This window comes from Zootoca vivipara, chromosome 3, assembly GCF_963506605.1.
Source record: "Zootoca vivipara chromosome 3, rZooViv1.1, whole genome shotgun sequence".
Lineage (NCBI taxonomy): Eukaryota > Metazoa > Chordata > Lepidosauria > Squamata > Lacertidae > Zootoca > Zootoca vivipara.
This window is the reverse complement of record NC_083278.1, coordinates 4,780,723-4,804,477: the sequence shown is the minus strand read 5'-3', so window position 1 is coordinate 4,804,477 and position 23,755 is coordinate 4,780,723. Positions and strand designations below refer to the sequence as shown.

Below are 23,755 nucleotides of genomic sequence, written 5' to 3'. Positions count from 1 at the left end.
TTACCACACCTACTCAGAAGAAAATCCTATTGAATTCAGTGGGGCTTACTCTCAAGTAGGTTGGGTTACGATTGCAGCCTAAAGTATTTTCACAAAGTGAGTTTAAGATAATAGTTTGTCTCCCATCAGCATCGCAAACACAATGTTTGGTTAATGCTTTGGAACTTTTATCAAAAATGGGTTATTTTTTTAAATGCACATCTTATTCAGCAAGACCATGGCCTCCTTTTCGCGTGACTTTCACAAGGTTGTTCTTAGTATGAGTGGACTCTTGTATAATCATTGTTGCTGATGAAAGTGTTGCTGAAAGGCATTCAAGGAAGAAAATAATAAAATGGATCATGTATAATGAAAATCATTATTACAAGTTATATGCAACTGGCTGAATTTCTGGCTTATCTATGAAAGCATTCTTATGAGAGAAAGTTGCAACACAGGAAGTGAAAGAGACATGCGTTCTGATATTTCTATTTTTTCAGCAACCCTTTGTCTTTCTTCACATGAAGTCTTCTGCATCTTCCTGAATGCTGGGTCAAGCAAGGCCAAGTCCCACCGGCCTTGCTTAGGACACTCCGCATCCCGAGTGCAGCTGGTTTCATTTTGGGATTCAAGGTTTCAGAGGCTTGCATCATCCCAGTCTCTCTCTTTTCATTCAAGAGAGGCAGTGCACAGCCAGAAAGACTGGCCTCTGGGGTGCCAGGTGCTGCCTCTCCTGCTGCTGACTTTGGCTGCCTCCAGCTGCAGAACGGTGGGGACTCTGCTCTGCGCTTGCATGGAGGCAATATCATCTCCTGACAGTTAGTTATGGGGAAGGAAATAGACTGAGGTCCAGCGCTGAGGGCCTTCTGGCGGTTCCCTCCCTGCGAGAAGTGAGGTTACAGGGAACCAGGCAGAGGGCCTTCTCAGTAGTGGTGCCCGCCCTGTAGAACGCCCTCCCATCAGATGCCAAGGAAATAAGCAACTATCTGATTTTTAGAAGACACCTGAAGGCAGCCCTGTTTAGGGAAGTTTTTAAGGTTTAATGCTGTACTGTGTTTTTAATATTTGATTGGGAGCCGCCCAGAGTGGCTGGGGATGGTTGGGGTATAAATAATAAAATTATTATTACTATTATTATTATTATTAGTCTAGTAAACAGATTCCTGGTAAACACTTCCAACTGCACTTTTTTTAAAAAAACATTTGATATTTTTATTTATATTAACACACAAACACAGTTTACACCGTACATATTGCACACTACAACCCAATGTTCACTAAAGTACCAGCACACTTCCAAATTGAAGTTATGTCTTTATAATATTCTCTAAAAATTCATATTATATTGCAAATGATTTAATTGTGTATTATATAAATAATCAAATGCCACTTCATTACTTTTTCTTCCCACTTTTCCTTCTGCTTCTAGTTTCCAGAGACAACTTACTATAAAAAGTAATTACTATAAAAAGTAATTCAAAAGTAGTTTCCTGATAGAAGTGCCAAACCTCTAAAACATAAATTAAGAACACAAATGTCTACAGAATACGACCAGGGAAAAGAATGCTAAATTCCTTTATCACAAGATGGAGCAGTATGAGCTATCAGTTTGTCCCGGCAGACGCTTGCTGCTGAGGTCCGTGTTCTCAGTGCCTGTGCCAGGGTCAGTGGCTAGCTATGCTGCAGCTGACTGCCCCGGTGATTCCCAGGTGCCACCAACCGTGGCTCTTCCCAAGCACCCCTTGCCTTCACCTCCTTCCGCAGCCCAGCATCACAGCCGCTCTCTGGCATGCCTCCTCCACTCTTCTGGCAATGCTCTTCTGCCTTGCCTCCTTCACAATTGCCGCCACTGCTCTCCAGGGTCCCTTGCATTGAGCAAACGTCCACCTTGAAACTGTGTGCTACCCCTGAGGGCCTGCCTGCTATCTCTCCTCTTATAGAGTCCTCAGCTGCTGGGCAGAGACACTCCACCGAGACCCAGGCCTGGCTCTTAATTGGCTTCAGGTTGTCATTCATGCACTCAGCCTTGCGCTCAATCTTGCACTCCTTTGGACAGGCTGCCCCTGTTGTTCTGCCCTCCAAATGCCCCTTCTGAACCTTGGAAACCGTGTGGGCAGGAGAGTTATGTTCCTCCAGGGTCCTTGTGCCCCTCTCCCCGTGTTGGAGGGCTGTATAATCTCTCCTTCACTGTGCTCCTGGTATTCCATGCCCTCATCCACTAGTTCCTCTGACACCTCTCTCTGTTCCACAGAGGTGCTGAGGTCTTCTGGCCTGGTGCCCTGCTAGGGGTCAGCCTTGTCCTGCCAGTCCCTCTAGGAGAGAGGAGAGAGGAGTGGCGAGGATTGCCTCCCACCGACAACCTCCCCAGCTAGCAGAACGGTGCTGGGTACATCTCTGGACCCCTATGCCATGGCATGTTTGGACAAGGTGAGGGATTATTTTATTTCCTAGCTATCCAGGCATATTAAAATTTGATTCTGTACCACTTGAGCTCATTTATATTTTACATTTCAAAAAGGCATTTTTTAATCCTTCAGGATTTGCAGGTTTTTTGTTCCTTTTTCATGTTGTGGTATCTGTTTTCGAAGAAACATATTTCTTTCTTTATTCATTTCCCCTCATACAACCTCTTTTTCTTTTCCATAAAATACACTACATAAAACATATGCCTTCAGATAGGCATTTTTTTTCTTAGCACATCTTCCTTAATACTGTTTTTGCCCTGCTTGATACAAATAAAGACAACAATATTTCAAATGATAACCTCTAGCCTACATTAGCTGCATTCTCACTAAAAAGCACCAGCAAAGCATTTTCTTGAGTAAAAGAAATATCTTATGGGTGATGCGCACCTAAAACTTGCTCAAGTACCAAGAGGGATAGCCAGAGTATGTTTGGCGAAACTTGCCTCCAATAGGCTCCTTTGGGAGGAAGGGTGGGGTATACAACAACAACAACAACAACAACAACAACAACAACAACAACAACAACATGGCAGGGGGTTGGACTGGATGGCCCTTGTGGTCTCTTCCAACTCTATGATTCTGTGATAACATTTTTACCCCGCCCATCTGACTGGGTTGCTCCAGCCACTCTGGGCGGCTTACAGCACATACCGGTATAAAAATTGTAAAACATCAGACATTAAAAATTTCCTGATACAGGGAAAATAATAATAATAAATTAATAATGATTTTGATGGTAATGTTAATGATGATGAACTCAGCTGGGTATTATGGCAAAACCTCCCTGTTTCTTGGAGGGACGAGACACATGTCATTTCATTTGATTTTGAGAGGGGAAGTGTTTGATGCAGTTTCTTTGGCATTTACTTCCACAATTTGATAGTGACACAACTGCCTTTGTATAATGCTCCATTAAAATTCTTCCTGACTTGAGTAATCCTCATGAGACTATGAGAATCCTGAAAGTTTGGAATTAGTTCCATGTTTACAATTCATCTAATCTGACCATGGGTAGAAACCAAAGTGAGAACTATCCAGAAATTCAGAAGGAAAGAAATGCAGCCATCTGGTTTTCTAATCTCACCCCCCCCCCCCCGGGATTTGTACAAGTACATGTTGCTAAACAGTTTTAACAATGGGCAATGGGAAAAACTACTCTCCACTTACTCATAAATGGAAGATTTTGCCTTTTTATAAACACTACTATGTTTTCATCACAAGCTAAATTAATCCCCTGTTTCCATTTTCTTCTCTTGTTCAACTGAACAATAATGACGTACTGTACATTGTTTCATATTTTTATGTAACAATATTATAATACATGAACATGTTTAATCACTGTATGGCAGAGGTTTTCAACCTTTTTGAGTCCATGGCTCCCTTGACCAGCTACATTATTTCTGCCCGCGACACCCCTGAGCAGCATTTAAGGCACCCCAGGGTGCCATGGCATACTGATTGAAAACCACTGCTGTATGGCCATCTTGGTTTCCAGTTATCTGCCAACCTCAGGTGATTCTCAAGGCATTATATGGCTTGTCCCAACCTGTTGGCTTCCTCCTTGAGCTCCTCTAACCCATTGTCCTGACCATAGCTGCCAAGTTTTCCCTTTTCTCGCGAGGAAGCCTATTCAGCATAAGGGAAAATCCCTTTAAAAAAGGGATAACTTGGCAGCTATTGTCCTGACCCAGCCAGCCTCTCCCAGATGTCTCCTTGGGACTCAGGACACTAAATAGGATTTGAAAGTCAAGCCTAGTCTCAGCAATATAAGAGGTGGAAAATATTTCCAAATATCTAGAAAGTTTATTCTGTTGCTGAGCTGTTACTAAACAAAGCCGTCTTGTTATTTAAATCCTTAGGTCTTTGACAATCACTTTGGTCTTGGGCAATTAATTTTCTGACTGTAGTCATAGTTGGACATTCATCCTCCTTGCATGTCAACAAGTTTGCAGAGGAGAGCAGGGATGCCTTTCTAAGCCCTGCCTGATCTGGCACATGCTAACAGCACTCTGTGAATGTGCGATCAAAGTTCTGAAGATGGGAGCCTCATTAAATCTCCCTGCATGATTTGGAATCCTGGCTGGTTCTACACTGCATGGAGAGCTTCCACAAGCACAAGAGGTTTTCCACACCAGGCCTTCCTCCTCTATACATGGATGGAGGAGTGGCAGAATGGGGGGGTGGGAGCAGGATCAGCAAGCAGAGCCTCCAACTCTCTCCATGGAATTCTAAATACATGAAAGGAGAATGTAAATGGGTCTCATTTGCGGGTTTCTTTTGCTCTCTCTCAGAAGCACGGTTGGGTGGTGACACAAGAGATTCTGGAATTCCCTCCCAAGAGACATAAGATTGGCTGTTTAAATCAGGCACCCCCAAACTGCGGCCCTCCAGATGTTTTGGCCTACAACTCCCATGATCCCTAGCTAACAGGACCAGTGGTCAGGGATGATGGGAATTGTAGTCCAAAACATCTGGAGGGCCGAAGTTTGGGAATGCCTGGCTTAATTAGTGTCTGTTAAATTCTTGAAGATTGTTCCCAGCATGTACTGTTTAAACAGAACAGAAGTAATGAAATTATTCCTTATAGAAACTGCACAGTTCATGTCTGAGATTCTTGTCTAAGATTACAAGTTTCACCACAAGCATAGTTTGGAAATTTCAATGATCAGTAGCTTTGAAGGAAAATTATGTTCTCATAATGTTTTTAAACAACAACCAAAAAGAACAGATGTTGTTACTGGTGTCTTTAATGCCTCCTGAAAGAAAACATCTGTGCTAAACTTCCTGAACATTCTCAGCCTTGAGAACAACTCCCACACAGCCTGAAAAGGAAGCCATGAGCTGGCCAGGCAGGAGTGTTTTAATGCAAGATACGGGTGCCAGATGCTGTCTTAATGAACCAAGCAGCATTTACATATTTGAAAATTTATAACCAATTTTCTTTATGACTAGATTAAAAGCCACTTCCCAGAAAAAGGTCACTGAAAGCATTTGAACTTGGATATCAAGCGCTGATTTTTAAAAAGTGGCAAGTGGTTTGCCTCACTCAGCGTCTGTCTGGGGCCTGTTGTTGTGGATGCGCAGCTTCAAAGGCAGCCCTTTAGCAGAGCAGGATTAACTGTCTAGAAAGGGTGGCTAATGGGCTGTCCGCAGAAGTGGGCCAAAGGCATTGTATGCCACAATGTCTACTTGGGCCTTCATTTTAAATGCTGGATAAATTACCTCCAGGCTCCAAATCCTGTAGCTCTATGCAGGGCTGGAGAACCAGCTCTTCTCATAACTGAGTTTCAGCTCCATGGGCCTCATCCGCTCCATTAGCAGGCCCAGGCAGAGCAGGCATGCCTTGACTGCCAAGAGAGTTAGCATCCTGTGCTCTGCCATTGCCGCAGAGGCTGTGTGTGAGGGCAGCATTAAGCTTGGTGGTTGTGTTTCAACTTGCCCTGAATCTCTTTTGACCAATAACATTTCCCTTTCACCTGTTTTGCGCCGAGGGAGTCTAAGATAACAGCTCTTGCTCACTCGTCACATCTCTAAAACCACCCATTTGTTACCCTTTCAGGCTTCAAAATTTGTTTTGGTTCCTGTAGAATAGTTTGGTAATTGGGCAAGATGCTCAATAAATTTAGGTGAGAATGTTGGAAAAACATGCATGAGTGATAGTTGTAAATCCTATCTGGATAAGTGGCTTGACTAAATTTGTGTAAACAGAAGGACTGTGATCCACATCAGAGGAGATGCACACACCTGCTTCCTCTTGCCAGGTATGAAAGAGGAACCCATATATTCAAAGCGGTCCAGCTGCCATAGATGACAATGGGGAGCCCCAGGTGCATGCTGCACTCTGGATTGGGGCCAGTGATTCTAATATACACAAGAATAATCCTAGGCCAAGGTTTTTGAGAGTAATGCTAAATTTTACAAATAGTATACAGTATGTTATATTTTTCATTATTCTACTATTGTGATCTTTTGGAACTATTTTATGTGACTTCTGATGTGAAAATTAAGATAAAAAATACTTAGAATATACAAATTGGTGACATTATATGGTGACATGATTATTTTCCAAAGGATGAAACAGTCTGGGGAAGCATCTGATAAATGAATTTGAATCATGAGAAAGGAGAGCCTCTTCAGTTGTTTGGATGACTGTCAAATTTACTGCTCACAAACAAGAACATGACTTTTAGAATCTCAGTGGAGAGAATTTCTTAGCAGGCACTTTTATGAGAATTTAATGTTAATTTTGACCTTATTTGCAATTTTAAAAATCATTCTAAGGGCTGAATCACTCCCTGGAATTTATTTAATTTCCTGGGAGTAAATGTCATATGTCTGGATGACTCAGTTTAAATGAACAGTAAATTACCTGACTATTAGACTAAACTTGGTGAGATTTTATTCTTTAGCATTTTAGAAAAATAAATTTTAATTTGCCTTTATTTTTCATGTATAAGCTTTAATTTCTGGCAGCGAATGAATGCAGCAGTGTCTGAAGGGTCCAACATATTAATTAGAGCAGCAAAAGAGACAAATTCCGGACTCCATCCCAAGTATCAACATGCTTAGTATCAAGCTGCTACTTGATCACCCCCAGACCCTCATTATGCAGGGTGGGGGTGTATGCTGTCACTCTACCTTATGCTCTTATGCTCTTCTAGCCCAACAGGGAAGGGGAAACCTAAACGACCCAAACACAGCAAATCAGTAGGAAAAGTGGCAGGCATGCCCACCACACCCCTAGAAACTCCACTAGTGCACCCCCAACATGGCAAAATCCCATATGCACAGAGACGGAGGGAGGCGGCCCACGTTGCCTTGCCTCCAGCTCCGCAGAAGGAGACAGCCAGGCATGGCCATGGACCTCCTGGGGAGCCTGTGGCCTTGTCTGCTGAAGCACAAAACAAACACCTCTGCATTTGGGACCTTTAAGTTTAGAGAAAAGGCAAGTAAGAGGCAACATGCTAGAAGTTTATAAAACTGTGTGTGGCATGAAGAAGGTGGATAGAGAAAAGTTTTCCCCCTCTCTCACAACACTAGAACTTGCGGATGTCCAATGAAAGTGAATTTTGAAAGATTCAGGACAGATAACACAGCACAGAGTTAAACCCACAGGAGGCAGCAATGGCCACCAGCTTGGATGGCTTTAAAAGAGAATCAGGCAGATTCATGGAGGACAAGAGGGCGACCACAGGGGAAGCAGTTGTGCTTCGGAATACCAGTTGCTGGAAACCGCAGAATGGTTTGCATCCTGTTCGTGGGTTTCCCTTTGGGGCAATTGGTTGGCCACTGTGAGGACAGGAGGCTGGATTAGATGGGCCCCTGGGCACATCCAGCAGTCCTTCTGATGTTCCTACTGTATGAACAGCTAGCAAGGGAATCACCATGTCAGTCAGCCAGTTACAAATCCACTGAATGGTAGCATTGTCTAGCCCGCATTTTACCAGCTTCTTTACAAGAATATCATGGGGCACCTTGTCAGAGGCCTTGCTGAAATCAAGATAGGCTACATCCACAGCATTCCCTTCATCTACCAGGCTTGTGACTCTGTCAAAAAATGGGATCAGATTAGTCTGACATGATGAAACTACAATAAACTACAAGAAAGAAGATTCCACCTAAACATTAGGAAGAACTTCCTGACAGTAAGAGCTGTTCGACAGTGGAATTTGCTGCCAAGGAGTGTGGTGGAGTCTCCTTCTTTGGAGGTCTTTAAGCGGAGGTTTGACAGCCATCTGTCAGGAATGCTTTGATGGTGTTTCCTGCTTGGCAGGGGGTTGGAATGGATGGCCTTTGTGGTCTCTTCCAACTCTATGATGCTATGAATAGCCGCAACAGTTGCATTGGCACACATGTTATTGCAACATACTGGTACTCTAGGATCCCTGGGTCAAATCTCTCCCAAGGGGAACATTTTACTCCCCCATTCCCCATGGTGGGAAAGGCATACAGCCAGGAAGCAGCTACAGAAGTTTATTCTGCACACACAAAGAAATGTTCTCCCAGAATCGGTGGTTCCAGTCCACACAGACTGGGATGGTAAATAGCAAGGCGGGGGGGGGGGGGTTTGTCAAAGAGTGCCCTGCTCTTATGCAGCAGGAGTCTTGCTGTTGGCACTAGAAACCACACAGGAATAAATCCCATACACTACTGTTACCCTCCAACATTTCCCAGTTGGTAAAGGGGAAAGATTTGAAGCCAGTTGCTGGGGGTGGCGGTCCCAGTTCTGTGGAACACCCTGCCACTAGAGATTCATTGGGTGCCTTCTGGGCCAACTTTTAAACTCCTGCTGAAATCCTTTATATTCTGCCAGGCCTATGTAGGCAGTTAACAGTTCATCCCTTAGCAATGGTTTACTGATGTTTGTTTTTCAACTCTCTTGTTTTTCGCTTGTTTTGCTTTTGCTGCATGGTTTTATGGTTTTATTGCTGGAAATTGCTTTAATATGTTTTTATGATAAAGGTATACAAATACCTTTGTAAACATAAATAACTAACATATTATTTTGAGAAGTCCCTGGGCTCTCGGGGTAGGGAAGCTTTGTCATTTTGGCCTTGGTTTCTTGACCCAAGAGCCCCATCTCCTTGCTGGATCTTCTGTAGCAGGGAGGGGGAACCTATAGTCCTCCTGAAGCTGTTGAACTACAATTCCCATCATCCCTCTCCATTGGCCATCAGGCTGGAGCTGAAGGGAATTGGACTCCAGCAATATCAGGACGGCCACATCTGTGGAGTAGTTTGGGCTTCTGACACTGTTTAATGAATACCTGAGATGGCGGTAGATAAACAGTAACGCTTCTCTTGTCTAAATACAACTTCCCAACACAGCCGCATCAGACTTATTAATGCACACTTTCCTTTGTGCTTCAGTCCTTCTGTTCTGCTCTCGTTTACATTGCCCATGTAAGGCGCTGTCTGTTTATTCAGGATCACATTTCATTACGCAAGACATTGCTTTCCTTTCTGTAATATATGGCAACAAGAGGCAGGCTGTTGGTGACCATTTTAGGGACAAATCTTCTTGCCTAAGAGTCACGGTGACGTGGGACCAGACTAGACTAATGCCTCCCTTCCAAGCCTGACCTGCTTGCCTACTAAACAGTCTTGCACTTCAAACTGTCATGAATTTAGTGGAAGTATTCCTTAAAAGTGCATTTGTGGTTCTAGTTTTCTGATGTTGCTATTGATGCAGTTGATGAGTGCCATCTACAGGTCTGTTTTAAAGATAAAACTATCAAAATGTAAAGGATCTATTTTACTTGTTTATTTTGTATTTTTATGTTATGACGCGCCCTGTGATCTTCTGATGAAGGGTGGTATACAACTTTAATTAATAATAAAAATTATTTATCTATTTTGTCATCTGTAATACGGTAAACAGCCTTAGCCCTATACACCTGAAGGAGTGTCTCCACCCCCCTCCTCCAGCCTGGACACTGAGCTGCCCAGAGTGGCTGGGGCAACCCAATCAGATGAGCAGCATACAGACAGACAGAGAGACAGACAATTATTGTTGTTGTTATTTTTATTATTATTACTATTGGAAGATTGCCTCGCATGAAAATTCTAAATAATGTGCAATGACTCTTAGGATGTTTCTGCCAGCAACAAATGGGACAAGCGTTTAGCGTTTACCTTTAGTTGTCTGCAGGAGATGCTTTTGTAAAATAAATAATAACGGCTGCTTTGGAGTTGTGTGCCAGGATTGCAGTCTGCAAGACACCCAACAGAGGGTGTGTGGATGAGGCACCAGAGAGCTTGGTGGTATTTCCTCAACCCTGGGGGGGGGGGCAGAGTACCACAACCTTTTAATAACAGGGTGGGGGTGGTATCAGCATTCAGCTACTCCCCTTCAAAAGGTAGCTCAATTGAGTAGCACAAACCAAAACAGGGAGGAAGACCACAAGAAAATAGAACTACATCTATGAGGATTTCCAGGTTCCTTCAGACCCCAAGAGTCTCTGTGATTCCCTGAAGAATGGAGGTTTCCCTTCAGCCAGCCCCTCCTATAACAGTCCCTTCCTAGGGATTAGAAGGCAAAGTAATGGATGTGTCCCACAGGCCTTTCCCAGGCTTGACTTGCTCGGAGGCTGGTTGTGGTAAATCATATACGGAGTGAGTGTGTTGTATCATGCATTGTGTGCCTGGTAGCCCGACATTAAGGATGGAGGATACTTCCTTCCGCTGCAACAGCCTCTGGGGGGTTTTCAGCAGAGGTTGGATGGTCATTGGTCATGGAGGCTTTAGCTGATATTCCTGTACAGTCATACCTCGGGTTGAGTATGCTTCAGGTTGCGTACTTTTGGGTTGCATACTCGACGGACCCGGAAGTATTTACTTCTGGGTTCCGCCCGCACACATGCGCAGAAGCATTCTGCGCGCTTCACGCATGCGCAGAAGCACCCTATTGGCGCTTCGCACATGCACTAAAGCGCCGCTTGGGTTAAGTACTTTTTGGGGTGCAAACAGCACCCCGGAACGGATTAGGTACTTAACTCGAGGTACCACTGTATTTCAGGGGATTGGACTAGATGACATTTGGGGTCCCTTCCCTCGCTACAATTCTATGATCCCGAATTCTCTCCAGTTTTCCAGCCACCATACTGTTCTGTTTCAGACTGCTTAAGCGAATCCCCAGTTTTTGTGTATTTTTATACTGTTTTAATACAGTTGTACCTTGTCTTGTGACCGGGATCTGTTCCGGAGCCCTGGCCACTAGCCGAAAAGGACGCAAGGCAAAGCGCTGCATCTGCACATGCATGTGGAGCTGTTTGTGCTTTTGCACATGCACGAAACGCAATTCAACGCTTCTGTGCATGCGCGAGCAGCAAACCCAGAAGTAACGCGTTCCGGTAGTTCTGGGTTTGCCGTGGACATTCACTGGAACGGACGCTAGACAAGGCAGACTTTCACAGAGGTATTACTGTGTGTGTGTGTGTGTGTGTGTGTGTGTGTGTGTGTGTGTGTGTGTATGTATATGTATATGTATATATGTATATAATTATATATATAATTATATTTTTTTAAACCACTCCCCAATTAAGTGGGCTTCACAATTCTATACATGTTGCAACCTTATACAGTTACCTGGGGGTAAGCTTCATTGGATACGGTGAGACTTATTTCTAAGTAAACCTGTATGGTATTGACGCACTGGTGTGTACTGTTGAAATGCAATAGCAAAAGAGACTTCTCTAATGCTTGGTCAACAAGCAGAAAGACTTCTCTAGAATACAGTGTGAAATATAGGGCTTCCTTGCATTTGTTACTCATTTGCACTGCAAAATATTTAGGTGGATGTTACTATTCAGAGGAATTAGACTCATACCTGCCAAGTTGCTATCAGAGAAATAAGGGACCGGGCCAGAAATAGCAGACCAGAAGTAGTGTTGCTGCCATTTTGGGACTGCAGCCATTTTGAAACTGGGCAGAGCAGCATCAAAAGTCGCTTCTGAGCATGCTCCGCCCAGTTCCAAAATGGCCACCGCGCTAGAATAAACCAGGGAAAAACAAAAAAATCCGTTTTTTCAGCTAGGAACAGCTGGAAAAACGGGGATTTCCCAGGGAAAACGGGAGACTTGGCAGCTATGATTAGACTTCTGTAAAATTTGCTACCGGTAGCTTCTTTCTTTATTAAGAGAAGCACAGGTTTCTTCATTACTGCAGAGATCAAGTGTTGCATGCATTAGCGTAGTTTCTAAAAATGGTGTTTGTTGTGATTTTCAGGGCCAACCAGGACTTCTTGGGCAGCAGGGATTCCCAGGACCGCCTGGAGTGGGAGGTATCCCAGGACTTCCAGGGCACAAAGGATATAAAGGCGAAAGAGGCCAACCAGGAATAACTGGACCAAAGGGAGAAGCGGTAATACAACTTCCATTAGGCTAACTTAACTGTAAAGGAAGACTGGGCTTTTTCATCATGTTTCCTTTTTCTTCTTAGGGGCAAAGAGGCATCACTGGTTTTTCTGGTGCAGATGGCATTCCTGTAAGTAGACACTCATTTAATCTACTGAAATAAAGTCTTTCTGTAAATAGTTCAGACTGGTTTCAAATAATCTTTCCAATATGAAATATCTGCTGCCTATTGAGTTCAGTAACATGTAAAAATAGCCCCCCGTTTCTCTAAAACAACCATGTGGTTGCCAAACATAACTTAAAAACACATCAGAAATATAAACAAAATAAAATGAAGGTTGAAAGCAAGATATAAATAGAGTTTAAACAGATAGTAATAGAAAACTAAATATTAATTTAAAACTGTAGATTCTGTAGTAAAAGCTGACTGGATTTTTTTTAAAAAAAGTTTCATGGATCTCCACCAGTTTCCCAGTCCACCCCCGTCTCTCCTGCCTACCTGTCTAATTTCACAGAGTGAAGGTATACAAGCCATTTTATGAAATAAAAATCAATCTTTTGTGTTACAGATAGTGAAAGTTTTGGAGGATATTTAAAGTGCAAATAACCTTGGGCAAATGGTGAAAATAGCTTTCACCAAATTCTGAACATGACAAATTAATGAGGAGGCATTATTGTCAAAGTAAAACTTGGTTTTGAACTTTCTAATTGATAATGTGTTGTGTAAAATAATAAACAAAGAGGTTTGACTCTTTTCCAGAGCTACCCAGACTTGTAGCCCAGAACTGGCTTACTCCATACTGATTTCCCCTGATTCTTGACACAAAATCTCTCAAGCCCAATTTTAAATATGGAACCAGACAGTTTAAGCTGAATTTGAATGCACTGCACACCACTGGGCCTGTCCAAGTTGGCACTCCAGGTTTGGGGCCTAGAGAAGGTGACTTGGCTCAAAGCAGAGCCTGGATTCATGCAGTTCTTCTTGTGCACATTTGACTTTTGCCTCAGTGAGCTTCCTTTTTGAAATAGAAGAGAGGGAACTGATGATAGATTGACATCTCTTTTTTTCTCTTTTGTTTCTCCACTCTTCCCAGCCCACTGATTGTCCATGTGTCCACTTCCCTTTCCCACTGATGGCTTTTCAAGTTTTCTGGCGTATCTGGTTTAAACTACAGTGATATTTTAAAGAATTTCCCCCCACTCAGTTTTCTCATGGAGTCATTGCTTAGGGTAATGGTGAGAACATTTAAGAGCTGTGTGAAGACTAGGAAGTAGAAACTAGAAACAGATGGTTGGATCAACATTGTTGTGTTTGTTCTGTCTCTGCAGGGTCATCCGGGTCAAGCAGGATCAAGGGGCAAACCAGGCCATGATGGCTGCAATGGGACCAAGGGGGACGCTGGTCAGCAGGGAAGCCAGGGACCTGGAGGCATGCCCGGATTCTTTGTAAGTTGCTAACACTGAATGAATAAATGGAATGGAACTACATCTTAGTTAATGCAACCTTTGCAAATGTTTTGTAAACCACAGCAGAATGTACGCTGGTCCTTATCACCAGTGTCAGGAGAAGAGTAGTAGATTTTCCCTCATGGGAGGAAGCCTGGTGGAGTGTTTCTGTGAATTTGTCTTGTTAGCATTATGTCTTAAAATCCTGCAAAAACTATAATTCCTCCATAGCTCTGCTTCGTGATAAATCCCAGGATCCCTAGCATTCATCTTGTACAGCAATAGCTTCTAGGCTAACATGGAGCTCCCTCAACTTGTGCAGTCACAAATCATGGACCACCAAAACCATGCATTCACTTTGCCATGGGAGGCAGCGTGAGGGAGCCTCGCCCCCTCTAGGTCCCACATCTTCTCCAAGCCACACTCCTTCTCCACACCTTGCTCAAGTGCACCCCCCCCACACACAGGGGGGCAATTTGATTTTTATGGGGGGGGCAATTTGGAAGCTTGTTTAGACCATGTTGTTTAGACCTTTTAGGCTTCCTACATGTGAATGGGGGTTCACTTATTCAATAATAAGAATTATATGTCGGGGGGGCACCAGGATTTTAGAGATGCTTAGGTGGGGCATGGCCAAAAAAAGGTTGGGAACCAGGAATAACAACCACTCACGAATCCAGGTGAGACAGGCTGCCACATAATATAATTTCAAATCATGGGAAAAGCCTTTGATAACAACTTTTGGAGCAAAAAAAACACCCCATTAATTTATTCCAAGACAATTACATTAGGACTTATAAAGAGAAAAACACCTGGTGATCTGGAATAGACTTAACCTATCATTTTGGAGGAGAATAACTATCATAAAGATGAACGTGCTATCAAAGATGATTTTTCTGTTTAAATCAATTCCTGTGATTGGGGGAGCAGGCTGATTCAAGGAATAGCAGAGGGACATCTCTAGATTTACCTGGCAGGGGGAAAGCCCCAGGGTTAAACATAAATTGCTAATAGATATTAAAGATGGGGGGGGGGTTCCCCTACCAGATTTATTTTATTATTATTATTTTTAAAAGTAATGATGTTTACTCACATTCAATTCACAGTATGATCCCTGAAGCAGGCTTTAGCTTGTAATTACATAACAAAGTGTGAGTTAATCCCACATGGGGATTGAGCCCATGTGCTGCTGGCTGAGAGCCAGCAGGCAGCAAAAGACATTAAGAGAACAGCATGGCATCTAAAGAAAGATGGCCATCCCCTGCCAGATTTAAAGGGTGAATGTTAATATTTATTATTTATTTCATAAAATGTATACACTGTTTGATTGTAAAAATCCTCAAAACAATTTCCAAAAGATAGAACAAAAAATGAGAAATTTTCACGACCATGGTTTAAACCATACAAAAGTTAAAATTCACATAGACTTTCTAAGCATCTAGCTAGGCTTGCCAATCCAATCCAAATAACTTTATTGTGCTAGTATTTGGCCATGACAAATCTGAATAAAAATTAATTACAAGCAAAAGGGATGTCGTGCCACAAATAATAGTCTCTATTTAGATCTCCATGCAATAAAGTTATTTGGATTGGATTGGAAACAGGAACATTTTTATAGCAGGTGCCGAAAAGTATACAATGAAGGCACCTTTTTTCTTTATTTTAAAATTATTTTTTATTAATTTTCTAAATTATTACAAATAAAATTTTAATTTTTTAAAATCGGGTTTCCCACTCCTGTTGCAAACATGTCAATCATTTCTTCCCATAGCCACATCATCTCCGGTTGTCATCCTTCACTAAGCGTTAGTCCATTCTTGCAGCTGACCACATTTTCCCCCTCCTTACAAACAGTGCCTACGTGTGTAGTCCTTCATGTACATTGTTGTTTCAGACCTGGTGTGCTGGGAGAATTAATTACTATCTTCCATTGTTCAGTTCTTTGCTGTGTTTATCTGGATGGTTCAAGGTCATATTCCATTCCTTCCACTGTTCACCAACTAGCATATGGGCTGTGGCCAGAAATGACTCACAGAGTACATGTCCAGTCTCTGCCATTAAAATTCCACTCTGGAGTTCTTCCTTGGCACACAGTTAAATGCAAGATCTTTTATCAAACTCGGCCTCTTGCCAGATCTGTTCAGCAGTCGTTCGTTCCTCTTGCTCTGCATTGCTCCCTCACACTCCCATAGCTGCCAAGTTATCCCTTTTTTTAAGGGATTTTCCCTTATGCTGAATAGGCTTCCTCGCGAGAAAAGGGAAAACTTGGCAGCTATGCACTCCTGGTCCAATCCAAAGATAATTTTAAATAGAGTCCATTCAACCTTGGTCGAGGGAGGAGGGCATAATAAAACCTTGTTAAATTCATTGTTGAGTATAAATCAAAAGTTTCCCTCCTCTTTTCCATGGTAACAGGCAGAATAACATAGCCGTGGCTATACACGTCTCTTTCATTATATGGGGAGGACAAGAAAAAGAAGACCACCTTGTCCTCCCCTTTCCTTTCTTGGCTGTTGTGAAGATTTTCAAACTTTAGAAAAAACATTCAGATACCTTCAAAAAGTCAGGCCCAGTCCTTTTGGCAGCTAATTGATTGTAGCCCATTACCATATGTCAATCCAGGAGCACCTCTTGATTAAACGCCAATTCCAGATTAAGGATGAACCAACCCAAATCATGCCAGAAACAAAGGCTCGTCCACATCAGGGACACGCTCCCAGGTCATACCCGTTCTGCCTTTCAAGTTGGCAGACACGGGCTTGAGTGGCACAACAGGATGCAGTGAGCTCCCCAGACCCCACTGGGGAACATGGTCAGGATTTTTGCCTCGTAAATCCCGACTTTCCCCTGCCTGAACTTCCCCTGCAGTGAGGAGTGAACACCATTGACTCGTGACGAAGCCAGAAACCGAACAAAGGTGCCTTCTTCATCTCAGTTGGCAGGGAGTTCCATATTGCAGGTTCTGCCACACTAAACACCCAAGTTATTACAAATGCGGAACAAGTATTATGTGGCATGTGGAGTAGTGCCAATATGGGCCACAAATCCTACCTTCATTTAAATTTACCACACTACCTTCTGTTGGCTTGAGGGAGGGTTTAGGAAGGCTTTTACTCCATACCCAGGTATCAGAAGAGAAATGGTAGTGCTTACATATGGATATGCATAGATTTACTGAAACAGCTCCATAAAACCCTTGTGCTGTTAGTGATCATGGGCAGAGAGCTAAATACTTGTTTTCAACCACTGTAGGGAATCCAAGGACCCAAAGGTCAGAAGGGAGAGCCCTTTGTTTTTACTCCGGAATTAGCCGTGCAGTTCAGGGTAAGTTTGCACTGCTGTTAAGAACTTAATAAGATGTTGTACAAAGTTAGCATGTTTTCTGGTACCATGGTTTTTTGGTTACTCTACCTCCTTTCAAATGTTTTGAGAGTCTCAGCTCTTCCTGAATTTGTGAGAAGATTGAAACCTTCCAGTTATGTTCTGAAGCCACATTTTCAGGAGGAAGGCTTTTTCATCATGTGCCCAAATGTAGACTGTCAATTGAAAATCTTGCGTCTCATTTTTCAGTGTGTATCTATAGAGATGGATTCTATCCAATGCAAGTAAAACCATCCTATGAAAGTTCTGTAACAGTTAATCATAGCAATACAAATCTTTTTGGTCAAGAAAAGTCCTTTTCCATGCTCTTTCAAGTGAAAGTGAATATTGAAACAAATCGTATACTGTATAGACCAGGGGTCAGTAACCTTTTTCAGCTGTGGGCCAGACCACGATCCCTCAGCCCATGTGGTGGGCCGAACTATTTTTTTTGGGGGGGTGAACGAATTCCTATGCCCCACAAATAACCCAGAGATGCATTTTAAATAAAAGGACACATTCTACTCATGTAAAAACATGCTGATTCCCAGACCGTCCGCAGGCCGGATTGAGAAGGCGATTGGGCTGCATCCGGCCCACGGGCCTTAGGTTGCCTACCCCTGGTATAGACATAGCTTTAATGTTTTACAGGAAATAAGTATTTGCATATTAGTTGTTAAATGTTTTGTTTCTGTTACATATATGAACTGAAGACATTGTCATACTTACAAAGTATTACTTTTCTAATTACTTTTATATTTTGCATTTTGCAAATCATCACAAAGCTCTGTAAATAATGTATGTGTACCTTTTGTTTCAATGTAGTAGAAATTGCTGTTTATGTTAGACTTGCATTTACTATCTCAGATATCTTTCTCTAGGGAGACACTGGTGACCCAGGTTTGAGGGGCTTCCCGGTAAGTACTAACATGATAAATAACAATTTTTAAGAGTGGCTTTATGATAAACTATTAAGGAACAGTTTGACTTTTAAAACATTCAATTATCTTGCTGTCTAGGGACCTCAAGGTGCTCCTGGTGCAGTGGGTATATATGGTCCAGTTGGAAGCACAGGTCTACCTGTAAGTATAATGAAATGCATAAATTATAATTCATCGGCTGCCCTGGGGAATGGCTACACTAATGCAGATAGCGGGGTATCCAGATGACTGCACATGGGCAAATCTCAGAACTCCTCTAGTTAGAATTAATGCTTTTTAATTAGTATTAAAACATGAAAGGACCCTGGAGTGCTGAAACAGTTATTAAAATATTTAGATTCTAGTTACATTTTAAAAGCCATTTGTGAAATACATATATTTATATGAACACTCCGAAGGGATCCATTACTGTCTAACTTCTGTTTTCAGGGACCTCCAGGGCCACCAGGATCTCCAGGACTTCAGGTAAGTCTCTTTCTGATGACTGGGACCATCTTGGGTCCATAGAACATGATCCACAGGTCTGTTGCAAATACAAATTTGCTATAGAAGTTCCTTTGGTCAGTTGAGGAGTTTAAGCCATCAAGATAAAGTGGAATAGCACAATTCTGGGTGGCAGAATGGGTTACTTTCTTTGACCTAGGCTGCTTCTTTGGAGATAAGTTTACATGCAATTCAGAGGACAGTGGAGCAATATGGACTTCCTTCAACTGCTCAATCAATGAGGCTGGAAAGGTTTGAGAAATGGGAGGTGGAGCATCTGGAGTAGCTGGAGAGGGGTCATGATGCTTTTGTCTCTGATCCTCAGAAAAACCTAAACGTTCTGGCTCAGAATAAGATAAAGGATCAATCTGCACCTCACCCGCAGATGGTGGTGCAGTCTTAGCATTTGACTGAATGGAAGCACTTTTAGGAGCTAAGGCCTGCTCTGTATTGCGAGCCTGGGACTGAGGTAAAACTGTGGAAGAAAGGCGCTGGGGGAGCAGTCTTAGCGCATCCCTCAGCTTTAGAGGACACCTAAGTGTTTCAGTTTTTGCTTTGCTTTTTCAGAGGCGGGTCAATTAAGCCACAAGCGTTCTCCATGGCTGTCATTAAGACAGCAAAGAGGTGCACACAGATAGCCTCTGATTTTCACCAAATAAACTAAACTGTGGACCCGGAGGAGGATTATAGAAATTCAGCCCCAGAGGTCTCCAGAGTGGTGAATACCACTCCATGGACCTGGAGAAGAGGCAGGCAAAAGCCTCACACCAAACCACACACTCTGTTTGCCGCTCTGCGAACTGGGAATGGGGGGAAACAGAAGCTACACACACACTCCTTGCCACAGCTGCCGACCAGGACGAGGGGCAGGCCCTCCATCGCCACCAAAGCGAACCAGCAGGCAGGCGGGCAGGACTCAATCTCAAAGGCCAATAGAAGCAGGCAGGCAGGGACGTAATAGGAACACTCACTCTGTTGCTAGTGTAAAAACAGTGAACCAGGAGGAGGTGGCCAAGCCGTTTTTAAATTAGGGCAGGAGAATGCAAACACCACACCAGCAGTCACACAAGTAGCACATAACCACACGCACACCGAAGCGGAAGAAATAAATACAGTTTCAACCCTAGAAAAATGGCTGATGCTGCAGAGGGAAAGAAAAAGAGTGCGCCACAGAGGGCTGCCACGCCTGAAGGCAGGAATGGCCATTGGCAAGGACATCAATTCTGGGGGAAATCAATACAGTGATGCCTCGCAAGACGAAATTCATTCGTTCCGCGAGTCATTTTGAAATGCGAAAATTTCGTCTTACGGTTTTCCAATTGAAACAAAGATGGTAAACCACCTTCACAATCGGGGCCTTGTAAAGACCCCAAGATCTCCTGCAACGATTTTGCCAAGGTTTTTTTGCAGATTAAGTCGCTCAGATTCAGAAAGAGGTAGACTCCAAGGTGGGAGCAGGGCCGGGGTGGGAAAGTACTAGAGTCCTGTCTAGTCAAGTTGTGTGGGATCAATTTCAATCCAAGGATGTGGACAGGCTGCTTGGACGAGTGAAACCGACCACCTGTCTTCTTGATCCTTGCCCATCCTGGCTTATAAAAGCGAGCTGGGCAGGGCTGGGCATTGGGCTCTGTGGGGTGGTGAATGCTTCCCTCTGTGAGGGAGCCTTCCCAGACCTGCTGAGAGAGGCGGTCATTAAACCACTTCTTTAAAACACATCGTTAGACCTGGCCAATATGGCCAACTATTGCCCAGTCTCAAATCTTCCATTCTTGGGCAAGGTGATTGACTGGATGGTTGCTGAACAACTCCAGGCACGCCTGGAAGAAGCGGACCATTTGGATCCCTTCCTCCTTGGTCCTGAAGTGTCAGCTGACAGGTTTCCTCTCTTCACACAATCACCACGAGAGCCTTCTGGCATTTTTATAGTCTTTATTTACAGTATTTACAAGTGGTCATTAGCACATAATGATCATTCATCAGAGTCACTCAGTTCAGATCCCTGCCAGCACGCAAGAAAATGGTGAACCCTCTTGCTCCATCTTTCGCCTCTCTTCTTCTCAACATGCCTCGCGGGAGCTGGCTTAAACCTTCCGTCCAACTCTGAACTAGAACTTAACCCTTGTTGCTCCTGTGAACTTCCTGGCTGTTCCTGTAGCCTGACTTCAATAGCTCTCTCCTCCTCACCCCCCTCGGGCACACCTCCTCCTCCTTCCACCCCTACGTCTCCCCCTCCCTCTGGGAAACGAGACCTCTGGCTCATCCCTGACATGAAGAACCAGCTGCATAGCCCGGGAGTCATTTTGGACTCACAGCTGTCCATGGAGACACAGGTCAATTTTGTGTCCGGGGCAGCTGTCTACCAGCTCCATCTGGTATACAGGCTGAGATCCTACCTGCCCGCGGACTGTCTCGCCAGAGTGGTGCATGCTCTAGTTATCTCCTGCTTGGACAACTGCAATGTGCTCTACGTGGGGCTACCTTTCAAGGTGACCCGGAAACTACAACTAATCCAGAATGTGGCAGCTAGACTGGTGACTGGGAGTGGCCGGCGAGACCATATAACACCGGTCCTGTAAGACCTACATTGGCTCCCAGTATGTTTCCAAGCACAATTAAAGTGTTGGTGCTGACCTTTAAAGCCCTAAGTGGCCTCGGCCCAGTATACCTGAAGGAGCATCTCCACCCCCATCATTCTGCCAGGACACTGAGGTCCAGCACTAAGGGCCTTCTGGCGGTTCCCTCACTGCGAGAAGCCAAGTTACAGGGAACCAGGCGGAGGGCGCCCGCCCTGTGGAATGCCCTCCCATCAGATGTCAAACTGTCTGACATTTAGAAGACATCTGAAGGCAGCCCTGTTGGGGGAAGTTTTTTAATGACTGATGTTTTAATGTATTTTTTATCTTTGTTGGAAGCTGCCTAGTGTTGCTGGGGTAACCCAGCCAGATGGGTGGGGTATAAATAAATATATTATCATCATCATCATCAAGCATGTATTGACTATTCTACTTCTTAATCAGTATAGATTTAGGAGATACTATAGGAAATGCCAGTCACAACCGATAGTTTATAGTCTAAATGTCATAGAATTATTTTAATTGTTGGTAAAACAGTTAAACAGAGAGAAAAACCATTTCCAGATTACCATTTGGAAAAGTACTTCATATGCCGGAAAAACACCCACTTAATAATAAGTACTTGTCATTTCAGGGCAACAGAGGCCTTGGCTTTTATGGAGAAAAGGGTGACAAGGTAAAGGGAATATTCTAATTAGTTTGCATTTCTATCGGAATATGATGAATACAGTTTTGAGTGATAATTCATTGACTTGTGCCAGAAGCACAGCTGTTACCGGTTAGAGAATTTGTGGTGCTTGCCCAGTGGCCTCTGAAAAAACATACAGGAGGCATGAAATTGATGGTCCTTGCCTGTTTGTCTTCAGTAGTTGGTTATCATGTATCTATGATGTTTCTGAAAATGGAATTTCTATTTGGCTTCAAAAGATGTATTCTATAATAATTTGTCTAGTCCAGGCATCCCAAAGTGCTCATGGGGAAGGGATACAGGGGCTTTTGGATTCTGAACTGCAGTCACCCCCGGCCTGCAAGGACTATAGTCAGGGGTGATAGGAGTTGTAGCACAAACGAACAAATATAGAAACAGCATGTAATCTATTAAGCTAAATTTATCTACACCACCAACCAAAATATCAATCCACAATAAAGAACATTGGAGAACCTAAAATAATAGGGCAGTGCATATATATAAATGACAATATCAAAAGGAGAAATATGTTAGCCCTCCAAGGATCTTCTTTAGCAGGAAATTGTATGATGATTTAAAAGCAAAGCCACGCCCAAAGTGAAACTGCAGGAAACAAGCAAACAAAAGTAACATTTCTAGTGATTGGAGAGTTTTAACGCAATTCTAGTTTTGTCACATGAAATCCTTCCTGATATGATGAGACCAGAATCCATTTGTTGTCCTTAGCACTTTGGTATATTTATAGCAGCAGATCATCCAGCTTTTCAGATTTGAAATCAGTATAACTACGACTGTTTTCTTTATGTTGTTCATTCTGGTGTAGTTCAAAAAAATGTACTACCACTTTTAAACCTTTCCTTTACTTGTTGTTGACTATATTATTGTGGCTTTCCTGCAGGGTGAGATTGGGCCTCCTGGTCTCCCTGGGCGCCCGTCAACAGGAGAGTTTGTCACTTCAACAGATGTAATTTCAAGTGAATATAAGGTAATTAAAAATCTTACAGAAAATTACTCCCAGTTATTCATTTCATAGAGTACAGAAATGAGCAAAGCATGTTTCCTGAGTGCTCTTATTCATCAAAACAGCAGGTGAATATTATCCTGTGGCCATATCTCATATGCTGTAAATCAGGCATCCCCAAACTTCGGCCCTCCAGATGTTTTGGATTACAATTCCCATCTTCCCCGACCATTGGTCCTGTTAGCTAGGGATCATGGGAGTTGTAGGCCAAAACATCTGGAGGGGCGCAGTTTGGGGATGCCTGCTGTAAATGAAATAAAAGAATGATCTGCCTAGATTTCCTTCCTCCCAAAACACATTTTTAAATGAAACCCTAATCTTAAGGACTCAATAGCTTTATATTTTCTATTGTGATTAAATAATCACAGAATCATTCAAGAAATCTATATATATATATATGTAAATGTAGATACGGCGGAATTGTGGGCTCCACTTTTCTCCGATTGACCGATTGTGTTGAAATTTGGACACAACGGTCCACGCTACTACCCGTGTGTTTGTATAACCTCGGATTGTTCACATCTTTGTTAGGGGACCTAACAAAGGTAAAAACGTGTTTTTACACAAACAAACACAAACAAAAATAGCGCCCTCCAGTGGCATAATCTCCACAGCTCCTCCTCCTCCCACACCCCACAGACCCCACCTCCGCCATGAGCTATGCCAGCCAGGGAGATCCATCCGCCAACAATATCGAACACAGCCGACACCACCACGGCCGCCTCCTCGGGAGCCAGGCCGCTCCCTCTGACACTCCCACACCACCTGACAGACCCTGACACCACCGTGGCCGCTTCCTCGGGACCAATGCCGCCTCCTCGGGAACAAGTCCCCTCCCTTGGACCCTGCCACACACCCTGCCACAAGCCTCACTGCCGCCCCAAACTCCCGACGCCCACAAACCCAGCCCGATCCATACCCTGCTACGGTTCCCGAAACCACAACC

The 23,755-nt window shown here is 43.5% G+C and overlaps 1 protein-coding gene across 2 annotated transcripts in view; it reads left to right on the top strand.

The window, feature by feature from the left end:
- The window catches only part of COL4A2 (collagen type IV alpha 2 chain), a 145,815-nt gene that overhangs the window by 45,198 nt on the left and 76,862 nt on the right, over positions 1 to 23,755 (top strand). The window contains exons 5-13 of one of the 2 annotated variants that reach the window (XM_035110370.2): positions 12,170 to 12,304; positions 12,383 to 12,427; positions 13,627 to 13,743; positions 16,996 to 17,067; positions 17,985 to 18,020; positions 18,123 to 18,185; positions 18,474 to 18,509; positions 21,735 to 21,776; positions 22,687 to 22,773. In XM_035110370.2, coding sequence (XP_034966261.2) covers positions 12,170 to 12,304; positions 12,383 to 12,427; positions 13,627 to 13,743; positions 16,996 to 17,067; positions 17,985 to 18,020; positions 18,123 to 18,185; positions 18,474 to 18,509; positions 21,735 to 21,776; positions 22,687 to 22,773 — 633 coding nt within the window. The remainder of the gene's footprint in view (positions 1 to 12,169; positions 12,305 to 12,382; positions 12,428 to 13,626; positions 13,744 to 16,995; positions 17,068 to 17,984; positions 18,021 to 18,122; positions 18,186 to 18,473; positions 18,510 to 21,734; positions 21,777 to 22,686; positions 22,774 to 23,755) is intronic. The other variant, XM_060272358.1, reaches the window with a different exon arrangement.